Genomic DNA, 24369 nt, shown 5'->3' with positions numbered 1-24369 from the left:
TACCTCCAACGTGCAAAACTTTCAAACACATTTACTTTTCATCAGATTAACATGCTCAGCAGGGGGCGCTCTGCCACAACTTTCACTAAACTTGTGGATAATGATTATGACTTTGTTTTCTCCGGCGAGGCTTCCTGACATTTCTGTTCATTTTAAGGACTGCTAACAGGCTCCAGATGAGGCACAAGAGCGAGGTTTGACAGGAAAATAACACAGATAAGTAATAAGTAAGAACTCATGTAAAGCTGGCAAAGAATTTGAACTAGGGTTGGGGACTGCGGAGGTATTCTGATGGTCTATATGACAAGAAAAGGGATTTGTCAGGGTTTACACTTAAAGGTGGTATGGACGATTTTTTTCAGCACATTTTTTTATGATATTTCCTCGTGGCGTGGATAAATCGTTTGTCCTGCCACGTATCAATCATAAAACGCACCTATCGCTCACCTGCAGCCGCGTGCGGTTTGTCCCCACGTTTCCGCGTGCCTAAGCGCATGGATCTATCATAATATAGTTCCCTCAGTGTACGGGGCAAAATGAAGACGGAGAAAGACAGTTCGAGCTGACGCAGAAGTGGACAGAAATCTACGGGAGACGAGAGATGCGATGCGATCCGTCGCACTAATAAACAAACGCACGTGTGTGTTGTATCAGTCCACACGGGGGAGTGGCATGCGCACGGGGGAGGGGCATGCGCACGGGGGAGGGGCATGCGCACGGGGGAGGGGCATGCGCACAGGGGAGGGGCATGTGCACGGGGGAGGGGCATGCGCACGGGGGAGGGGCATGCGCACGGGGGAGGGGCATGCGCACGGGGGAGGGGCATGTGCACGGGGAAGGGGCATGTGCACGGGGGAGGGGCACGCGCACTTCCACCTGAGTTCTCAAATTGCCGAAAAATCGTCCATTGCTCCTTTAAGAATCAAACTGACTTAAATGAAACTGAACCAGAAATGGTAACTATGGATACACTGAAAGGAAGGAAAGAAAGACGTGATGAATTGCCAGGAAGCATATTAAGTGTTTTATGCAAATGGTCCTGGATTTTATGAATAACAGAATGGATGGACTTGTGAGAGCGACCAGTCTGAAATACTCTCAGCGAGACATCGATCACATGTCCCTCCTGCAGCGTTTGGACTGCCTGGACAAACAACTGACCACACAGAGGAATTCAGGGGAAGAAATGCTGTGAAAGTTAGTTGCGTGGAATGCTCAGTACAAAGTTAAAATTGGACGCTAACACGATCCAAATTGAAGGGGCTCAAAGCAAGGAATCTAAAAGGACCTCAAATCCACCTCTGTTCATATAAATGAAGAAGTGAGCTGAACTGATGAGGGAAACAGAGCCAAGGGTGACCACGCCATCATCAGCTAACAGACTCTTTGCCCTCCAATTTAATATTGTTTTTATTTACATTGAACAAAGGCAAAAACGAACAAAAACCATATGTTTCAGTTTCAAAAAAGGTTTAAAGATTGCCCATCCTAACAGTATTATTTATTACAGAAACACACCTTAATGATGAGATACACAATTATGATAAACAGCTTCAAGGGTACAATAATACATTAAGAAAGTACGTAATTAAGTTGGAAGGTTATTATATACAAGAACAATTTCCAGTTGCACTTAGAAGGGATTTAAATATTCCAGAAAGTGAAGTGTTAAGTCCATTTTGTTGGATGTTGCTACTACAGACGTCCTTGTACTACTTTTCAGTATCTTGAGAAAATACACATTATATTACCACGTGTAACTGATAAAAACAGAGAAATATACTTTTTAGGCAATATGAACATTGATTGGTTCGGTGGTACTAGGGAAAAGGTCGAGCGATATGGCAGAGATTTGTGATTTAAATCAAATAGTGAGTCCAGTTGTTGAATCCAGTCTTCTTCTTGTCTAGATCACATATTAACTAATTCCGTGGAGCTTTGTTCAAAGTCAGATATGTTCCAGTGGGTTTTAGTGACCATAACATAACAAGAAAAGCAATCATTCCCAATGATCCCATGGAGCACCACTTGTTGAGATCACCTGCAAGAATTATAGCTGAACCAGTGAGCCTTTCAGTATCCTTTATGTCTTTAAAAACAGATTGGCAGAGAACATTATTGCTTATAAACAGATTCTACATTATTTTATGGTAAGCTGTGTTCTATCTGAATTTGAACATGCATAAAAGGCTGCTTCTTGTACCTGCCCTGCTCTGACACCATTGACAGACAGCTTTTCGATGCCATTGATTATAACATTTCAATAAAGAAACTATCTGGATATAGATTTAAAAGTGTCATGCGGTCAGGGCAATCAAAATGTGAAATTACCGTGTGAATATTGCTCTGAAATCTATCCAAATAAGCCACTTTCTCTGTCACTTTTGCTGCTGAAGCTTGGCTGGAAGTCACGGTGTCTTTTAGTGGCCTCTACAGAAGCTTGGTTCTTCTTCTCCCGCCACATTTAGAGGTGATGTGCTAAGAGGACCACACAGTTTCAAACCACGCTGAATAAACCTGTCCATCTTGGATGTTTGCAGGTTGTGCCAAACTGAGCATGTGCAGAGGAGAAGTGAAGCAACAGAAGCACCAACAAACTGACTTAAAAATCATCTTTTAGATATGAGTCTGTGTTTGTTGCTAAGGCTCGGCTCACTTAGCTTCTAGTAGCTAACTTAGTTAGAAATACAGGCAGTATTTTAATAACAGAGCTCTAGTTTGTGTAATGAAATGGTCGGTGAAGTGAGGTTATTTACTCCATTCAGCAGTTGTTAAACAGGGGTGTCAAACATCATATTACATTTTTTTTTTCGTTCATAGAACCGTAGTTACATCCGGTTACAGTTAGTTTTATCGCTAAAACTACACGTCCCACAATGCTGCTGGTGGCCGCCCCTCCCCGCGCGGCTCTTCACTGCCGTGTGTGCTGCCGAGGGAGAAGTGCAGAGAGAAGTAAGACGCGTTTGCGCACTTTACAGCACTTATGTACCTCAGAGCAGAGGTCTGAGCGAGGACAGAGACGTGTGGCTTTAGGAAACACGTGGAAGAAAGAAAGAAGACTGTTTTGTGGATGTTAGAGCTGTGCTAAAAGTGGAGCTAATGTGGAGCTAATGTGGAGCTAACAAGAAAACTAACTTCTGTGATGATGCTCTGAGGAAAACATCCTCTAAAAACCTGGACAGATCAGGAGCCTCAGGTAAAAACACAGGTCAGAGTGTAATAAAGTCTGAACATGACTGTGTCACACTAATGTGACTGAACACAAACACAATGACCTCATTTGAGTCACTACATGAATCATTTGTCACTAAGATCAAACTTAAACTATGAAAATAGCTCATATTGAGTTTGAGCAGAAACATGTCTGTGATATGAACATTTCACATCATAAATCAAAAGTCCATGTTCCTGTTCCTGCTGCTGCTGAACATGGACTCAGTCTTTCACCTGCTGCACATTTGTGCAACAGTCTCACAACTATTATTAAGCTGTAAGAAAGCTATTTATTTCTTATATTTTTTATTGTTTTATGTCGTACATAATATTTGGCCCACGATTTGACAAAAGAGTTTGGTTTGATGGAAACTGTGGCTCATGCACTTATTCTATATTTTCAAGGCCTGAGGGGAAACTTAACCTCCTTAAACGCTCCACGTGTGTTTGTGTTTAGTGGTGAGTCAGTTCAGGTGTGAAGAGAACTACAGAGAACTACAGAGAACTACAGAGAACTACAGAGACCTACAGAGACCTACAGAGAACTACAGAGACCTACAGATAAATACAGAGAACTACAGAGAACTACAAAGAACTACAGATAAATACAGAGAACTACAGAGAACTACAGAGACCTACAGAGACCTACAGAGAACTACAGAGAACTACAAAGACCTACAGAGAACTACAGAGAACTACAGAGGACTACAAAGAACTACAGAGAACTACAGAGAACTACAGAGACCTACAGAGACCTACAGAGAACTACAGAGACCTACAGATAAATACAGAGAACTACAGAGAACTACAAATAACTACAGAGAACTACAGAGAACTACAGAGACCTACAGAGAACTACAGAGAACTACAGAGGACTACAGAGAACTACAGAGAACTACAGAGAACTACAGAGAACTACAGAGAACTACAAATAACTACAGAGAACTACAGAGAACTACAGAGAACTACAGAGGACTACAAAGAACTACAGAGAACTACAGAGAACTACAGAGAACTACAGAGAACTACAGAGACCTACAGAGAACTACAGAGACCTACAGAGAACTACAGAGAACTACAGAGGACTACAAAGAACTACAGAGGACTACAGAGAACTACAGAGAACTACAGAGACCTACAGAGAACTACAGAGAACTACAGAGACCTACAGAGACCTACAGAGAACTACAGAGGACTACAAAGAACTACAGAGGACTACAGAGAACTACAGAGAACTACAGAGAACTACAGAGAACTACAAAGAACTACAGAGAACTACAGAGAACTACAAAGAACTACAGAGAACTACAAAGAACTACAGAGAACTACAGAGAACTACAGAGAACTACACAGACGTGGAAATGTTAGTTAGTACATTTAAAAGGTTTTTTAAATCTTGAGAAGTTTATTTTGTTATAAAGTCAAATACAATATTTTTAAGTTCCAAATACCTATTTAACAATATCTAACAATAGACTAAATGTTTATCTCTGTAGATCAACTCTGAAGTTGTAATGACATAAACTGAAGCTCAGTGTTGGTGAAATGACACTTGTTTTTCTTAATACATTTCAGTTTATGAGAACAAACGTGTTTGTAATTTATTTTAAGCGATCCAGTAATTGCTTCAAAAACAGTGTAGGCTATATAAAGCTATTTATTTCTTATATTTTTTAATGTTTTACGTTTTACGTTATGTTCGGCCAGCGACCCAGCCTGAGCGTCCAAATTCGGCCCGCGGCCCAATATGAGTTTGATATCCCTGTGTTACAGGTTTGGGACTTTAGCTCATCTTTCCCATCCATAAAGTCACCACAGAAGTTTTAAATTACCGGCTCTTAAGTGGGTTGGATATTGTCTGTGTGTGATGTTCAAGTCTGTCAGATGTTAAATAAAATGTGGTGTTCCTCAAGGCAGTTGTCAGGGGCCACTTCTCTATGTCATATTTACTAATGATCCGCCAAAGGATCTGGATAAAGCATCCGTGTCCATGTGTGCTGATGATCCAAGTATTTATTTATCTGCCGTAATGAAGTACAATTGAACACATTGCTTTTTCACTGAGTTAATGGAAATCAGTTAAAACACATCTACATGAAAAGCATGATTTTAGGGATCTATGCTTTAAGAGCAAATCCAAAACTGACCATTTCATTTTAGTTTTGGTTAGATGACAAGCTCTCCCTCTTAACTTAATCTAAAAAAAAAATGAGTAAAGGTGTATTTGTTATCAGAGAAAGGAGATGCTTCTTAACTGAAAAATGTATTAAACATGTCAAACAAGCATTGGTTTGATCTCATTTAGACTATTGTTCATTAATTTGGTCATCTACTTCCAAGCTGAATCTTAATAACATTCAACTCACACATAATTGAGCTGCTAGACTGGCCCTGAACTGCTCCTTGAGAGAATATGTAGAAGTGATGTAGACCAGACCATCAAAGCTGACAATAGAGCAGAGAATGATCTGCAAACTGGACACTTTTTTAAGAAAGCTTTTGTTATCCAAAGAGCCTGTCTGCCTTTAAAATCAGCTGACTTTATCTACCAGACACTCTAATGCAATGCTCTCTGCCATTACCTAAAACAAATGCTTTAAAGAAAGCTGTATTATTCATCAGTGTTGAATAATCTGCCCCCATATTTCATACAGATAAGAAAAGAGGATGTTTTTTAAAACAAAATGCTCTATTTAATAAAGAAGTTGTTATTAAATGTTAGATATTAAAAGTAAGATGGGTGACTTTTTTATTTCTTGAATAAGATAAGATATTCCTTTCCACATGGGGAAATTTCATAATTTGGTATGTTTTAAGAGAAATTGTTAAATTAAAAGAAACAGCGTCTAAATGTGTATGGATTAATTAAAACTGAAAGGGATAAACATTCACTAACATTGTTCATTTGTAAGTTCTTCTAACAAAATGTACATTCGTGAAATAAAACCTATTTCTGTGTAGAACCTGGGAATTTGAAGCTCAATGTCAGACAGGAGTAAACGAATGTCCCAAATTGCTTATTACACTCGTTACTTAAGGCCCGTCCACACCGCCGCGGCCGAAGCGTCCACTTTACATTCAAAGTCTATAGTAAACGCGCGTCGAGCTCGTAGTGCGTTTCCCGCGGCGCCATTTCTTTGTTTTTGCGGCGCGATTGGTGCGTTTTCTAATGCCGTGTTCACACCGCAGACGCCTATTCACGCGTTACGCAGAAGTTGGACGCCTGTACATTTGAAGACAAACGCAAATAAGCCGCGTTCTCGACGCAGAGCCGAAAATAATAAGCAGACGCAGTGGAGGTGTGGTCAGTGCAGTGGAGGTGTGGTCAGTGCAGTGGAGGTGTGGTCAGTGCAGTGGAGGTGTGGTCAGTGCAGTGGAGGTGTGGTCAGTGCAGTGGAGGTGTGGTCAGTGCAGTGGAGGTGTGGTCAGTGCAGTGGAGGTGTGGTCAGTGCAGTGGAGGTGTGGTCAGTGCAGTGGAGGTGTGGTCAGTCTGGCTTCTCTAATGGCGGATCAAAGTTGAGAAAGTGCCTTTTGCGTATTTGCTTTTCAAAGCCCAAAAACAGAGACGCTCGGCGGCGTGTCTGGATCCACCAGTGATCCCAGTTGAGTCAATACCATCATTTGCCTCAAGACTGGATAAACATCGCTCTCAGCTGTAGTTTCGTTTGTCCCGGGTCCTGTTTGATGACTTGTTTTCCCGCATTGGTGCGCGGACATGTGCGAGGACAACAACTACAGACGCCTGTCCATCTGTCCATCTGTCCATCTGTCCATCTGTCCATCTGTCCATCTGTCCATCAGGTCAGTACACAAATATTCATGTCTGAGCGCAATAATAAAGTGTATCTGCTGTGTATCTGCTGTGTATGTGCTGTGTATGTGTTGTGTATGTGTTGTGTATGTGTTGTGTATGTGTTGTGTGTGTGTTGTGTACGTGCTGTGTATGTGTTGTGTATGTGTTGTGTATGTGCTGTGTATGTGCTGTGTATCTGTTGTGTATGTGTTGTGTGTGTGTTGTGTATGTGCTGTGTATGTGTTGTGTATGTGCTGTGTATGTGCTGTGTATGTGTTGTGTGTGTGTTGTGTATGTGCTGTGTATGTGCTGTGTATGTGCTGTGTATGTGTTGTGTATGTGTTGTGTATGTGCTGTGTATGTGCTGTGTATCTGTTGTGTATGTGTTGTGTGTGTGTTGTGTATGTGCTGTGTATGTGTTGTGTATGTGCTGTGTATGTGCTGTGTATGTGCTGTGTATGTGTTGTGTGTGTGTTGTGTATGTGCTGTGTATGTGTTGTGTATGTGCTGTGTATGTGCTGTGTATGTGCTGTGTATGTGTTGTGTATGTGTTGTGTGTGTGTTGTGTATGTGCTGTGTATGTGCTGTGTGTGTGCTGTGTGTGTGCTGTGTATGTGCTGTGTATCTGTTGTGTATCTGCTTGTGGTTGTGTATAAAACCAATGAAAAGTACATAGATAGTAAAAATTAAACATATTTTTCATAGCGTTAATATTTTGTTCTATTGCACCATTTAAAATTCGATTGTGGTATATTTAATGAAAGTACAAGTAAACTAAATTTAGGCTCTATAGTTATTTGTTTGTTTTATTATTCAGATTTCTTGCCACTGGGGATTTCTACAGGACAATCACCAGCAGCTTCAGGGTTTGTGTCCAGTCTCCTCCATCATCCCTGATGTCAGGCCGTCATCTGGGACTCTCTCATGGCTGTGTCCACAACAGAGGACTGGACGTCCACAACAGAGGACTGGACGTCCACAACAGAGGACTGGACGTCCACAACACAGAGGACTGGACGTCCACAACACAGAGGACTGGACGTCCACAACACAGAGGACTGGACGTCCACAACAGAGGACTGGACGTCCACAACAGAGGACTGGACGTCCACAACAGAGGACTGGACGTCCACAACACAGAAGTGTTTTTGATAAAGTGATTTTCATATTTATAGCAAAGACCACATGCTCACTCAAGATTGATCCCAAATGTCATGTTGTTTACACAGAATGAGATAAAGTTAAATGAATAAAACAGTGAGAAGCTTCTCTTAAGTTCTTTGTTCTATTTACTTCTGCACCTACTTGTGCGTTGTAACACTGAAATTTCCCCACTGTGTGGACTATTAAAGGATTATCTCATCTTGTCCTTGTTTGTTTTTGTTTATGATCTTAAATTGTGGTAAATTAAATACGTTCATCTTTAAATAGCCCCTGATTCTCCACGCCGGATCACGCCGCAAATAAGCGGAAATTGCGCAGCAGAAACGCAGGAGGTGCTCGACGCGCGTTTACATAGACTTTGAATGTAAACGGGACGCTTATGCTGCACCGGTCTGAACGGGGCATTACGCTCTCAACGCTTTGAGCGCGCGACGTGTTCAGATATGTTCAGGTCTCTGCAGCAGATGCTGGAGCAGCCAATCAGAGCTGGCGCTCCAGTGACGTACGTACGTATGTATTTCCCCTCGCATTCCCCGTGGAATCCTCCACTTCTTCCTTCTTCGCCGCCGAGCCCGGCGCCTCCGTGTGAGAGTTTTGAAAACCAAAAACGAGAAAACAACACTCTCGATATCCGCCATTTTACACAATGAAAGGCCACACGACAACAACTCCACTGCTCATGCGACAACACCTCTACTGCACATGTGCGCAGACAGCTCGAGCGCGCCGCACGCGCGCCTGTGTGTAGTGCCCGGGCGTCGAGAGCGCGCGTCCAGTGCGTAAACCTTTCTAATGTACACGCGCTCAAATTCTGCGTCGGGCGCGAATAGGCCGCACCGGTCTGTACGAAGCTTAAGACGAACACGCGAAGGGATCAAACAGACCGGCTAAACGCACCAACACTGAGATCTTTTGTAGTCTCTTTCTCCGTCCTTGATCTTTACATTTGTCCTGTTATATTAAACTCAGCCGTGTGCATTAAAGTAACTATATCCACCCACGTTAAAGGGGAACACATGATTCCAATGGCATTATGAATACTTCTGTCAATCCATTAAAAAAGATCAGATCAATAACACGTTTACATTATGAATTCATTGATTATGAATTGCACATGCACATGAATTTTATGTATACATTTAACCAGGTAATATAAGCTTTGCTCCTATACCTTCCTTTTTCACTCGCTGCATCATCTAAAAGTGTGTGCTTAGTCCAAACAAACTGTGATTAATCATGATTAATGTGTATATTTTCTATGATTAATCACATTAGTTAACATGTTGACTTTGACAACCGTAATTATGTAACTTTTCTGGTTTAAAGTTGTTTCAGTCCTAATTGCTTTGCTTAGTATGTTCCACAGTATGGCATTAACCCTATGTATCTATCTCCATGGAGACAAGCAGGTGACGCGAGGTCAGAGGTAAATGCAAGATAGATTTGTTCTAGCCATACTGCTGAACATTCCAGGTAATGGGATTGTAATGTGTGATATCATGATGTATGTAATAAAGTAACATCTGTTCCATAGAGATATACAGTATTGTAGAAATGAAAATGAGGCCACAGCTCTTTCTCTGCTAATTATTTTATTTTCTGAAAATGAACTACATTTTTCACATTGTTCACACATAAAAAAGACAAAAGACAAAATAAGTGAGATTGATGACAGCATGATGGAAAAGGCCTGCATAGTTCACCTTTAACCTTTACTGACAGAGACAGTCACAGTGGAGTCTTTATGGAGGCTGTGGACAGGGCGTTACCCCAGAACTCTAAACAGATTGTTCTGTCGCTTAAAATACAGCAGGCAGTGCTAGCATCGTGGCAACATTTAGCCTGCGGCTAATGTTAGCATTCATGGATATACTGTATGTAAATTTGTGCTCTGGGACCACTTTCTTCTCCTCCCTGTCTTGTGTCTTGTGTCTGTATTTGGCACAATATAACTGTTGATATAAGTCGGTGTTTGCAGTAGTTGTTGAACAGTAGGGACAGCGCAGATCTTCTACATTAGAATGAATAAATGTAAGGAGTTAGTGGGCGTTCCCTCGGATACCGACTGTATCTATAGACTATATCAGTTGTTGATTTGTTTTTTAAAAGCTAATGTAGATTAGACTCATGCCCATTTCATTTAAACCTTTATTTTTAATTGCACCTTTTTAATTGATTGGAACACTAATTGTGATCAAGGACATTTGATTTCTTTCCAATTGAAGTCATTTAAATGCAGATTTGAGCACTTTGCTGAAGTATACGAAGCACATTTTCTGATACAGTTACTTGAGGTAATTAGTGTGTGTCAATCAGAAGTCATTCATCTGAACTGCACAGGCTGGTCGCAAAGTGAATGCCACATTAAAGCACATGTAAACGCCTCATGATGTTATCCTCTGGTCGCTCACTCAGACATAATGAGTATGTAATATACAGTGGATGATTGGTTATTTTTAACTGGGAGGATGGAAAAGTATGCAAGGTTATTCAAGGAAATATTGTGTAATTGCCAGTTGGTTCATAATATATTTTCATTGTGTTTTAAGGTCACCATGGCATGTAAAAAAACAAAACAAAAATCTGGCATCAAACCAACAAACAAACAAACGTCTTTTCTGCCACAGTTTGAGTCTAAACTGACTTTCACTTGCTCTTTATGGAGAACAGCTTCGAACAGTTTAGTGTCATTGAGCACGATAAACAATGGACGTGTAGTCATATAACTTGCATAATAGCCGTGTGCATCAGCCTCTGCTCAAAATAACGACACATCAGCTCCTGACATAAACAAACGCTTTGTGCAAATGGTTTAATCAATCCAAAGCCCACATCTGTCGGTCGTCAGCTGCAACACTGTGGAGTTCGATTGCCGCAGAGTGGAGTTTAGCCCTGGTCTCTGAGTTTGTGCTTCTGATCGCTGCATACAGAAGTCATGCTAAGAAAAGAAAAGCATGACACATAGTAAAACTGCAAGAATATTTCACTCAATAAACGCAAAATCATAAAACCTACTTTTGTGTTAAACATTAAAAAAATAAGAATGTTCAGATGCCTTGGATTCAACACTATGGTTTAAAGTAGAGCTGGGTTTCGATTCAAATTTCAAGAATCGATTCCGATTTTTACGTTTCAAAATCGATTTTTTCCGATTTTCTCAGATTCCATCCGATTCGATCCGATTTCGATTGGATCCGGGGGTTAATGTTATTAAAAATGAAAAATGTATTTGAACCGTTTCCTTCACTTCATGACTGTGTAGAGAAGCAACATATTCAAACTAGTATTATATCAATATTAAACAGAGTATTGTAGTTACTGATGGAAGACTGATGAAAGGTTAAGGGTCAATCTACCTTCAAGAAAGAGAATCCAGGAGTCCTGAATTATCTTTCTTGAAGGTAGATTAAAATTCACTGAGGGAAATGTAGAAAATGATTTTAATTTAAAAATAAAAAAAAATCGATCTTTGGACGTACGAATCGATAATCGGTCATTAATATGTGAATTGATTAAAAATCGGAAAATCGATTATTTCAACCCAACTCTAGTTTAAAGGAGACATATCATGCCGTTTTTCAGATACTTATTATTGAACTAGAACATAATGTAGACCTAAAAAGGCTCAGTAATATAAGCAGGTCCAAAGACATCCCCCGCCACTTCGTAGTGACATTTCACTATAACAAGCAGCAGATTGTCATTTCTGTGTTATGTGACATTTTAGAACTCTACATGCGTCACTCAATCTTCATTTTTAAAATAATCACAACTAAGTACAGGGGGGGTGGGCGGGCATATGGTGTAGGTGAAAATGGGAATTGAGCCTCAGTTACACTGTTTAAAAGCTCATTACAGTTTTGCGTAATAAGTTCCCTTTAAGAGCCATATAAAAATGGTTTGTCACACACTAAAATATAATTTGTCACGACTCACTGACTAAGCAACTAACTAAAGGAGCCAAAACCTACATGAATACAATGGAAACAATGCCCAAAAGTTATGCAAAGACTTTCAAAAATACAATAAAACAACATTTTTAGCCCATAAATGCCAACATGAGTGAATGTGTCAAGTTTTCAAATGTACGGTGGGCCAATTGCTCACATTTTCCTACAAAGACAATAAAGAGACACAACAATATGACAAGTCCATTATAGGAGCAGCATTATTTTGACTTTTTTTTCACCGTCATGTACTTTGTCACTTTCCCAGCAGCCTTTGAGACAGTACTCGCCTGTGCCTGAATGATTTCTTTTCTTTTCTTTCTCTCAATGCAATCTGCACTTCCCAAAGTCAAAGTGTCTGCTATTTCCCTTCAAAAGAGCCGCGGTCCCACTCTCCAGAACCCGCCGTGTTTTTCTCCTGTTGCCACAAAAGAGTCGCAGCCTGATTGAAAATTTAAGGTGTCCTCTAAACTGTCGGGGCCACAGCGCAGCGAGAGAATCATTCAGCCAGTTTCACATTTCCTCCTGCATTTTAATCAGCCCTTGCCAGCTGCTGTTCCACACCCAAGACAAAAATACAACTTCACACGCAAAATAAAACACAATCCATTTGTTATGCGTGACATCCTTTGAGTTTATTTGTCGTCGTGTTTTTCTGAAGGTGACATTTGTTCAATCAGTTTTAAAGGACACATATTATGCTCAATTTCCTTTTTTAAAAAGTATTATTTAAATGTGTGTTTAGCTTTTAACTATGTAATATTATAATTGAAAACACACCTAGGGTTGTATTTTGCTTAATTCACACTTTTTTCATTAACTGTTATGAATAAAACCTGCATCATAAAGGCCTCATAAATCTCTCTGTTTCAACTTTCCCCAGACTGTTGCTTTACTAGCAAAATGAGCACATGGAGGTGTTGGCAAATTACAACAAGGTTTTTATCATAGTTCATAACTTTTGTGGTCAGCAGGGGGAGCTCTAATGCAAATCTAATCGCCTGGAAATAAAGACTTGGCCTAATGTGTTATAAATGATATACTTGGGATTGTAATGTTGCTGCGCTGTCCTGTCCAATAAATACTTTGATATTTTTGTGTTCTATCAGAGCATTGTGGCCAGTGTTTTTTTTTACGCTGGCCTGTGTTGGGTCAGGAGCGTCACTATGGACGACGAAAACAGAATCAAGCTATTCAGGTCTATGTCTGGACTCAGTGGACATTGTTATGGTGAACCAAACTTCAAACTGTTCTCTCTCTTTACGGACCATCCACTCCGGAGCGTTCTAAATGGTCTGTGGACTTGCTGCAGATCTTATTGCTTTCTTTAGAAATGGATCTCAGGCAAAACTGAAATGTTAACTGTTCAGCGAACTTCGAAGCAGATATTTGACACTTTGGTACTAGAGTTTAGGGACCTCGAGACAGTGACAAACACACCAAACTCAAACACACACACACACACACAAATGGACTGAGTTCTCATGTGGCCAAAAGAACAAGTAGTACGTAGAATACAATAAACATACAACCCTAATAAAGCATCTATGGTTATAACATACTCTCGCTCTGAGCCCTAACCCAGTACGAAGTAAGTCAAATAATTAAAATGTATTTATTTCCTGCTATGCTATAGATAATTAATTAATGCCAGAAAAACACTTGAAAAAACATAGAATCAATTTGACTTTTCTTTCAAATATTTAATTTACTTGCAAATACCTCGCAATGAATTCCAAACATTTCTCTTACTCTACAACCTTCAAACCTCCAGCGATCCCTTCCCACCTCGTCCCTCCTGTCTGCGTCAGGCCGGCCTCTCAAATCGAACGGGACAACATCCAAGTGCATTCCATTTGGGCAGATTCACAGCCTATTTACTCTGCAGGGTTAGTCTTCCCTCTTAATATCCATCTGTTTTAATCAGCCGTGCCGCGGTGATGCGCAGGGGCCGACGGACACCGACTCCAAACGCAGATGGAGAGCTAGGTAATGTAAAGTAATAGGGACTAAGCACTCACTAATCACTGCACGGGCCGCATGATAAGACCATTAATCTCACTGCTGCCTTCACGGCGCATGGGAAATATCACCACTTTAAGGATGTTTTTCACCTACGCTTCACTGAGTTACAGGCCGTGGATGTGAGCGAGGAAGGGAAAGTCTCGACATCTAAAAGTGCACTGCGTAACTCTGTTGATGTTATACCTTTGTCCGGATGGATGTTACGCATTGATCGTTTAACGACACATATTCTGCATTATTATTTAAACGTGCTCTGCTTTGGCATGTCATGTTTTAGAACTTACAAAAGGGCGTGTGATTTTCTCATTGAGATTTGGTGTTAGCACTCCAACTACTGGCAATAGAGGGAATTTGCATGGGGAAATAAACAAAAGCTAGCTGGCCCCCCATGCTGTGAGCGCGCAGGAAATGCTGAGGATGAGTATGGAGAGCTCTACATTTGACGTCACGAATCTTGGATTTGAAGCCAAGGGTTTTTGTTAGGGAAAGAATTGTGTAAACAGACTTAATTAATCAAGCATGAATGAAGCTCAAACTATCTAAAAAAAAACTATCTCAAAAAAAATTCTTATTAGTGTGAAATGGGGATGAGAGAAAAGGGAGGACATGCAGTATAGTGTCGGAGCCGGGATTCAAACTCACAACTCTGCGGCCGGCTGTACAAGACATCCCAAGCTTCAGTGAAATGATAAGTGTGATTTAAGTAAGAAAAAATAAGGGAGATAATTTCAGAAACCAAAATTTCTATTCAATCTATCTGTTTCTGTCACAGAAAGTTTGATTGCATAAAGCTGCTCACATACTAGAGAAGAAGGCATCAAACAATGTAAAAGAGAAAAAGAAAGATTTCATTGCCGTTTGGTCATGGTGTCAGTAATCGTCCGCGAATAATCAATTGTTTCTTCTCACAACACTAATGCTAAAATTAGATATTGTAACATCATCCACAATTGGGAGATCAGAAATAATTCCACACATTTTTCATCCAACAAAAAGACATTCAGCGCCCTATGAGCAACTCTAATGTCTCTCCCACTGCGCCGTGTCTTCAGGGGAAGCTACAGTCTAAATGACGACGGATATGATTCATGACACGCAGCCAATGCACACAGCGCACACTGTCATAACACGTCCACATGTTCACAGGTTCAGACGCTCACCATCCCTCCTGAGACTCCAGCAGACACACGCAACATGCTAACAAGAAGAATACACGCGTGAGGCACAGCAGCAGCAGACAGGACAAGGAACCAGCCGGAGATCTGGACACATGAGTGGGAGGAGTCATATCTGTATCATGCACAAATACTGGTAAAAACAACTGAATCATGGTGTCATTCTCTGTGATCTGGCAACTCAGAGTGAGGAGCGCATTCTGCTTTCTGATTGAATAACTGGATTTAGTCAAAACACAAAATGTAACCAACTTTCAACGTATGTTTTTATTTTTTTATTTTTTTTAAAGAATAATTTGTCTTGAAGGCTTTGACAGGAAAGGAGTGTGAAATGGGGGATGAGAGCGAGATTTCTACATTTGACATCACAAAATCAGCTGATTTGTCAATTTATGTTATTCATTTCAGCACTTAAACTAAACATGACACATACATTTAGGGATTTACTGGGAGTAAAAGCAGCAGATATGCGCAAGAAAGTGTGTTTAATCACCTATGTAACGTTTGCTAGCTAATGCTAGAAAAAGATTCAGTTGTTGTCATCTGGACAGTGGATCTGCGGATGGAGTCTGGGAACTCAAATAGAAAGTTAAAATGGTGGGATGTTTTCCAAAATGTTTAAATGCTTAATGTTAGCTTTTAGGAAGGCTAACAACAGCACATCTTATTGGTTAGCTCTATACAAGCTGTTAAAAAGCGAACTTGGTGATTATATTGACCACATGAAAGCAGCATTTATCAACAATAGCCAAGAATGCTAACGGTAGCGTTGGGCTAAATGCTACCACGATGATCTATTTTGTTACTTGTAAAAGAACAGATACAAAATTACTCAGGTAAAATTAAAAATATCACATTCAAAATCTACTTAAGTAAATGTATTGAAGTACCCTGTCAAAATGTACTTAACGGGTAAAAAGGAAAAGTATTTCACATTTGAGAACTGTTAAAGCGTCGAATGTACTGATCTTGATGAAGAATTGCATTGATTTTTGGTCAAACTGAATTGTTTTATTAATTTCCCCGGTCATTTGTATTTATATAGTTTTGTTTTCTCACACTTACCTCAAACCATCAAGAAATGTACATTACTTTTCAGTCCAGTAAAAACGTGGAGTAGAAAGAACAGATTGCTCTCAAATGTAGAGAAGTAAAAGTACAAAAAAAATCCACAATGACAATTATTCAAGAAGATACCTAAACATTTGACTTCAGTACACTTCTTTTAGTCCAGTCGTCCTCCATTAGTTGCTGTTTTAACGACACCGGAGCGAAGAGCATTTGCTGACGACGCAGCACAACTTTGCATTCAATTATGCCTTAAGTCACAAGCAACATTTTTATATTTGTCCCACACTGTCTACTCAGCATATACGTCTGCGCCAGGGATGCTAGTGTTGTGCTCTGATATGGATGGTAAAAGTTTTAATGTGACTGTAATCAAAATAAAATATAAGAGAAATCGATCCAAGAAATTCATGTATTATCTTTTCATTCATTCCAACATGCAACTTTGAATATATTTTACTTCCACGATGTAAAACAAGCTATTATATTTTCTAGAGGAACAGATTTTTCGGAGGGCCGAGGTCTGGGGTGTCAAATCATTACAAATCCGACCGAGGCCACTTTCGTAAAAAGTATCTGTACTTTTATAATGCGACTTTCGCCCCTCTCTCAGAACCACCGGGATACGCCCCTCCGGTTCCCGACAGTCTCTCCTTCGACCCTCTTCTTGCACCTGAGTCCGTTCTCCATTCGATCTCTTTCGAATCTCCCTCCAGTCATCACTCATCCCACTCTACAACGCCCTCAACCATTCGACCCCTTCCCCATTCATCCCACATCCTTCTGGAGCCTACGCTGCGTCCTCATCAGGATCCTCAAAGATCTCACATTCCCTCTTTCTTTCTCAGAAGAAACATCTCTCAGTGTACACCTCAATCTATCGTGCATCAATTGATGCATCAAAGACCGCTCAGCGCACTCCAGCCCCTTCCAACCCATTCCAGCTGCCATACGTCCTCTAGCACTTAGTCTCCTCTACCAGGCATTCACATCATCCTACAGAATTATACCCCACTATCGTTCCGGACATTCTTTGCGGGTTTGATCAATCAGAAGGGACTTATTCAACACCTCTCTAGTAGATCAATAAGGGATATCCTACTACGCGGCACCTCATAATACTCTATTATCAATCCATCACCCGCATTGCCTATACTCAAGTCACCGTAATCGACCAACTCCTACTCTCAATTCACAGTCCCAAATCCGACGGTCTACACCGAACTTCGACGAACACCTCAATTCCTCCTCTTGGATCTTCAGGGACCATATAAATCGGACTACCCTCTTATCTTTCATTCCACTCATTCTCAATCTCATTCAGCTCTCAATTAAGTTCCCTCATTCATCGAACATTTTGACTTCATTACTATCTGCAGCTCGTCAACTCCTACATCCATGTAAGTATTTCGCTCTCCCCAAGGCGTGTCCACCACAAAATCCAGTTTTAACAAATGCTCGTTCAAATCCTATCACTCTCGCACCTTATTCACACCCATGTACTTCCGTCAACGACCCAGAAACAGTAAAACTCTATCCAAATTCACCAGTATTAATCCTCATCTCAGTAATGGACAGACTGCCTTAGATTCCATCCAGCTACTCTTCAGAGAATCCTTGACTATCCTCTTCCCTCGTGCCACTCAGTAACATTATCTCAGCCAGGCTTACGTCGAGATCCAGATCATCTTCCGTCATTTTAAATCATCTTTGGGGGTTCTGAATCGGCTGGGCTGATTACTCAAGACAGAGCCCCCATTCTGAGTCTCTACCCAGCCAACTATCATCGATCCATCATTGATCCATCATTGATCATCATCGATCCATCATCGATCCATCATCGATCCATCATCGATCCATCATCGATCCATCATTGATCCATCATCGATCCATCATTGATCCATCATCGATCCATCATCGATCCATCATCACTATTACCAATAAACATTCTTTCGTATTCCATTGTTGTTGCGTGGTCCTTGCTAGTGAAGGATTTTTGAATGGGAAAAGTTGAATTTTTGTATTGGTTTAATCTTGGTAGGACTTGGTCAATGTTTATTTGTTTGTTTTGTGGCAACTGACCAGTAAATTAAGGCATAGTTTCAATACAACTACAAATATTGTGTGAAAAGTATTCAAAAACAGTCGTTGCAGTAATTTCGATATCACAGTAATTAACAGCCACATCGCATACCTCAATATTTCCTAATACTGTGCAGTCCTCGTGCAGATGTAGTAGAGGCGTGGAACATTCTAGACAATGAAGACAAGCATAGAAAGTGCACCGTTAATGTCACTTATCGTAAAAGTCACATTTCCGAAAGAGGACGAAAAGTTAGTTAGAAGTTAGATGACGCAAAGGAGCATTAAAATAACTATTAACATTTCCCCAAGTCCTTGAGGTGTCCTCTAATCTCACTTACCTGATCTTTTGCTGATGAGACAAATAAAAGCGGACTCTTTTCTCAGAGCGGCCGTTCTACCTGCCTCAGCGCTTTCACAGGTTTTTCATGAGCTGCCATAGAAATTTAATGGAGAGACTTAACGAGGGTCGGCTGAGGCTTGGGCCAGACCAACCCAAATTGTGCATCTTGATATACATAAAAGTGGTTTCAGATTGTAATAAATATGTACTTATTTTTTAAGAGGTTTTAAATGAATTAATCATGTATTACGCCTCATTCGGAGGGATCAAGAGTCTAACCCTCGACCTCCTTACTGAGCGGAGGAATCAGGATAAACATTCTGCCACAGTTACGGGTCATTTACGCTCCATTTTTAGAGGTAAACAGAGAGAGTTAGAGACTTGACCAAAACAGAAGAAAAGGAGCAACGAGAAAGCAGATTTTTTGAAAAAATAGTCAAGAAAATGTGTGTTTTGCAGCTTGTTATAGGGACAGAGCCTCCATGTGTATCATTGAACATAGATGAGGCCTCACACAGGGAGAACGTTCACATTCCACTCAGACGACAGGAGTCTAGACTTGGGTGCATGATTTCAGCATCTGCGATGAAAGATTTCTGATCGAAGGGAAAAGCTTGAGTTGTGGCTCAGAAACATGGTTCATGGGTGGGTCAGGAGACAACGATTACATTTTGAACTGTTTCCTGTCCAAGGATGAGCTGCGATTTATATCACGCATGTCTATAGAGCTGTGCCTCAAATCTAAGGAATGGTCACGATCTCAACTTTAGTCCGTCTCAATGATGAGCAAAGTGCGTTTTAATCGACAGGTCTACAAGCCAATCTGTGGCGGTAACGGCGTGTGGCAGAGTCAGTGCCTCATCTGCCCCGGCCCTCCTCCCTCTCCATGAGGAAGCTGCAGGTCCTGGACAAACAGCCCCTCCCACACCTGCCACAGTAAACATAAACATGTGACCAGGGGTAAACACAAACATGTGACCAGGGGTAAACACAAACACGTGACCAGAGGTAAACACAAACACGTGACCTGGGGTAAACACAAACACGTGACCAGAGGTAAACACAAACACGTGACCTGGGGTAAACACAAACATGTGACCAGGGGTAAACACAAACATGTGACCAGGGGGAAATACAAACATGTGACCAGAGGTAAACACAAACATGTGACCAAGGGTAAACACAAACATGTGACCAAGGGTAAACACAAACATGTGACCAGGGGTAAACACAAACACGTGACCAGGGGTAAACACAAACATGTGACCAGGGGTAAACACAAACATGTGACCAGGGGTAAACACAAACATGTGACCAGGGGTAAATACAAACATGTGACCAGGGGTAAACACAAACACGTGACCAGAGGTAAACACAAACACGTGACCTGGGGTAAACACAAACATGTGACCAGGGGTAAACACAAACACGTGACCAGAGGTAAACACAAACATGTGACCAGGGGTAAACACAAACATGTGACCAGGGGTAAACACAAACATGTGACCAGAGGTAAACACAAACACGTGACCTGGGGTAAACACAAACATGTGACCAGGGGTAAACACAAACATGTGACCAGGGGTAAACACAAACATGTGACCAGGGGTAAACACAAACATGTGATCAGGGGTAAACACAAACACGTGACCAGGGGTAAATACAAACATGTGACCAGGGGTAAACACAAACATGTGACCAGGGGTAAACACAAACACGTGACCAGAGGTAAACACAAACACATGACCTGGGGTAAACGCAAACATGTGACCAGGGGTAAACACAAACATGTGACCAGGGGTAAACACAAACACGTGACCAGGGGTAAACACAAACATGTGACCAGGGGTAAACACAAACATGTGACCAGGGGTAAACACAAACATGTGACTAGGGGTAAACACAAACATGTGACCAGGGGTAAACACAAACATGTGACCAGGGGTAAACACAAACATGTGACTAGGGGTAAACACAAACACGTGACCAGGGGTAAACACAAACATGTGACCAGGGGTAAACACAAACACGTGACCAGGGGTAAACACAAACACGTGACCAGGGGTAAACACAAACATGTGACCAAGGGTAAACACAAACATGTGACCAGGGGTAAACACAAACACGTGGCCAGGGGTAAACACAAACATGTGACCAAGGTTAAACACAAACATGTGACCAGGGGTAAACACAAACATGTGACCAGGGGTAAACACAAACATGTGACCAGGGGTAAACACAAACACGTGACCAGGGGTAAACACAAACATGTGACCAGAGGTAAACACCAACATGTGACCTGGGGTAAACACAAACACGTGACCAGAGGTAAACACCAACATGTGACCAGGAGTAAACACAACAGTTAACACAAACATATGACCAGCAGTCAACGCAAACATGTGACCAGGGGTAAACACAAACATGTGAACAAGAGTAACCCCAAGCGCTCCTCAAAGTAACGGCAGAAGTGCTCAGCCATGAAAGGACTATATCTCCTCATTTCCTTTCATTTACTAAGTACTAAGTACAAAAACACAGCTAGCATGTAGTGCTAACTAGTACAAGTTCAGAGACTTTTCACATGGAGCTTAGAGCCTGATATTTGCTCAGACAAACGCTGGTCGAAGCCACAGCTAATCGCAGTGTGCACAGTGAGAGACGGGAGGCAGGATAAATCCACTCTGCTACAGTAACATGTGCAAATTCCACTCACTTGTTTTTAAGCGGAATTTTGTTTGAAGGCCCCATATGGAAATGAAAATGTTCTTAAAGCTATCACCATGGAGACACTCTCATATAGGCAGATTGTATAGGGCTTTCTTATTAAAAGCTGACTGTAAGAGCCAGTACTGACAGACAAAGACAGAGCATTCACTGCAACATTTATTCAGTCAAAGACTTGACACTGGATTTGGAAGGACTGCAGGGAATCAGCATATGAGAAAACATCAACAATGATCAACTATATTTTCCCCTGGGCTGGTACCATTCCTTTTTGTTTTCAATACCTGTCCGATGCCTGCTTTTCAATAGCAGTTCCTGGATGTGTAGTTTTTTGTTAAAATTGGGGTTTAAATCGTATTTTAAAACAAAATTGGATGATGTCTTTTCAGAAACAACAAATAAATGAACACGATCACAGCATGTGTACTCTCATGCAGTTAAGCGTCACCGTGAGCACATCACAGCCCATGATTTTGACACATTTACGCTTTTACTATGTGATTGCTTCGCTGGCGGAGGAGGAAGATTATGGCCAAAATGTAATCTTATTTTTCTTTTTTTCCAAGCAACTTGATGCGGACTCTAGCCACATCGTTACACGGAGGCGATCCTTGCTGGATTTGCACTTACCTGGACCAAGAGTGATGATGATGGCAACGTTTGGATCTTATTATCAGTTTGGCTTCAGACTGTGACTGGATACGGATTTATTATGAAGCAAAACACACAGACCTTTGTTACACGGCTCTGCACTGAAGACGGTATTTTCCAGTGGATAGAAGCAGCTCTGGAGCCGCTGTTTCTTCATCTCTTCTGTTTACAGGTATGGTGATGCACTGCGATTTGTTTAAACATGACAGAACTACGATAAAACGTACTGTTTGCGCCATTTGTTTGTGTTGCACTTGTTGTTTGTGCTGTGTTTGCTCATTGACGCGGATAATTATAACCAGGAAACCCGGAAGTGGCACCGGTTCCTCCTGGAACCTTTTGGTCGAATGTAAGTGTTCGGGTTGCTTGTCTCATACAATGTTTTTCTTATTTTATTTTATTTTTTCTATTTCTTTGCCTGGAATGTTCCACAGTATGATATGAACTATCCTCATAAAATCATATCTAGTGCCCATTTAAAGTGGACATATTTTGCTTTCTTTTGGTCAGTCTGGTCACATTTTAAAATGATGTCTGCATTAGGGAATGAAATGAACAATCAACATGCAATGGGAGCCCTTAAGAAAAGGTACGGCTTTAGAGTCATGTGGTCTTTGTGAACAGCAGAGTTTGAGAAGTCCAGATTTAGACCTGTGATGCAACAAGCCATTTACATTGCAGTTCAGAAATTGAGGTTAAATAGGACTTGAGCGACATGAACAACAATTTATGAAAATACTTACAGTCTTACAGAACATATATTATGTAAAATGCACTTTTTTGAGAACTTACCCATATCATAACATTGTTCCCTCATCGCAAACGCTGGGTTCTGTTTTGCTTCATTCGTGCTGATCCAGTTTACGAGCTCGTTTTCTCTGAGCCTCATGAATCACTTTGAGTTTTCCCTGGATTCTTGCATCAGAAATACAAATCCAGACTTCTTCCGTGCTGTTTTTAAGTCCATAAACCATCATAAAATAACTGACAACAAAAACATGGCTCTATAAGCATAGCATTCACATTGCATAACGGCTTTATTTATTCATCTTTTCACTGTTTAGTCCTTCATTAGAAACAGGTGTGCAGTTTGGAAAGTGTGTTTTCCAAATGTAGAAATTATTTATGTTTGAGAATGTGAATTATTAATCCCAATCTGACCTAAATCCAAAATAAAGCCGTACGAATGCATATGTCCACTTTAAGTCAATCAGCAGCAGTGAACAGAGCATTATTCTCAGCAGAGGTAAACACTGCTAGCATTTAGGCCAAGCCCATTCTAACCAATATGCCATGAACGAGAAGTTTGAACCGCTGATCTCATCATCATTTCACAAACGCCAACATACAATAGTTCCACAAGCGAATCGGGTGGTGGGACTCACCTGTAAATCTTGTATCTGGTCGAGAATCCTTGACGGTTTTTATCCACAAAGTCGATATACTCCTGCGAGTGATGGAAGGGCCCCTTATCTGACAGGAGCCAGTCCAACGGGCCCCCGGGTTGGTCGAGAGGTGGTCCATCAATATTGCTACTACTACTACTACTTCCACCACCACTACTACTACTACTACTGCTCCCGCTGGTACTGCTGCCGGTGGTGAGAGAGTCCACAAAGCCCAGGCAGATCCAGCAGTGGAGGGCGAGCCTGAGTACTCCCCATAGAGCCATTAGAGAGGAGGGAGGTGAAGGGTGAAAGGTGAAGGGGGCGGTTCAGATGGTCCTGGACACGGTCTGCATCCTCCTTTTGAATGACCGGTGGACTTGTGGCATGGTCACAGCCTCACCGAGCTCCCCCGAACACCTGAGAACACAGAGAACATGGGTGTTAACGAAAGTCCAGGATGATAACTCTCTGAATGTTCTTTTAAACATCGATATGTCTTTTCATCTCTGAGAGTTCAGACTGGCTGGATTTGGCAATACAAATCAGGGTCTCAGTGTTTCTGTAGAATCAAAGAGTGAAGACCTAAAATCTTTAGAGATTTTGTTCAATTTGATAGGGTTATGGTTGACCAGTGACCAACGAGCGTCTAGAGTGTCACTGAAATAAACAAAGCGGATTGCACGGTTCTGTTTGAGTTTGGCCCGAGTGGTGACCAGACTCACTCTTCATAAAGTATTGAAGAAGTACAGTGTGTATTCTGGATCCCAAGCAAGTTAGCATCAAGATCAGACCC

The 24369-nt window shown here is 41.2% G+C and overlaps 1 protein-coding gene across 1 annotated transcript in view; it reads right to left on the bottom strand.

Annotated features, from left to right (window-relative positions):
• Positions 1–23779, bottom strand: part of LOC140353892 (BMP/retinoic acid-inducible neural-specific protein 3-like) — a 128158-nt gene extending 104379 nt beyond the window's left edge. The window contains 2 exon segments of the mRNA XM_072438664.1: positions 23574–23689; positions 23692–23779. Coding sequence (XP_072294765.1) covers positions 23574–23689; positions 23692–23712 — 137 coding nt within the window. The 5' untranslated portion in view covers positions 23713–23779.
• Between the last annotated feature and the right edge of the window lie 590 nt (positions 23780–24369).

The sequence above is a fragment of the Eucyclogobius newberryi genome, unplaced genomic scaffold (genome assembly GCF_026437365.1).
Source record: "Eucyclogobius newberryi isolate DKJ021-1_F unplaced genomic scaffold, fEucNew1.0.hap1 SCAF_9, whole genome shotgun sequence".
In the NCBI taxonomy this organism is placed as follows: Eukaryota; Metazoa; Chordata; class Actinopteri; order Gobiiformes; family Gobiidae; genus Eucyclogobius; species Eucyclogobius newberryi.
Note: the sequence above shows the minus strand (reverse complement) of the source record. Positions and strands in the feature narration are given on the sequence as shown.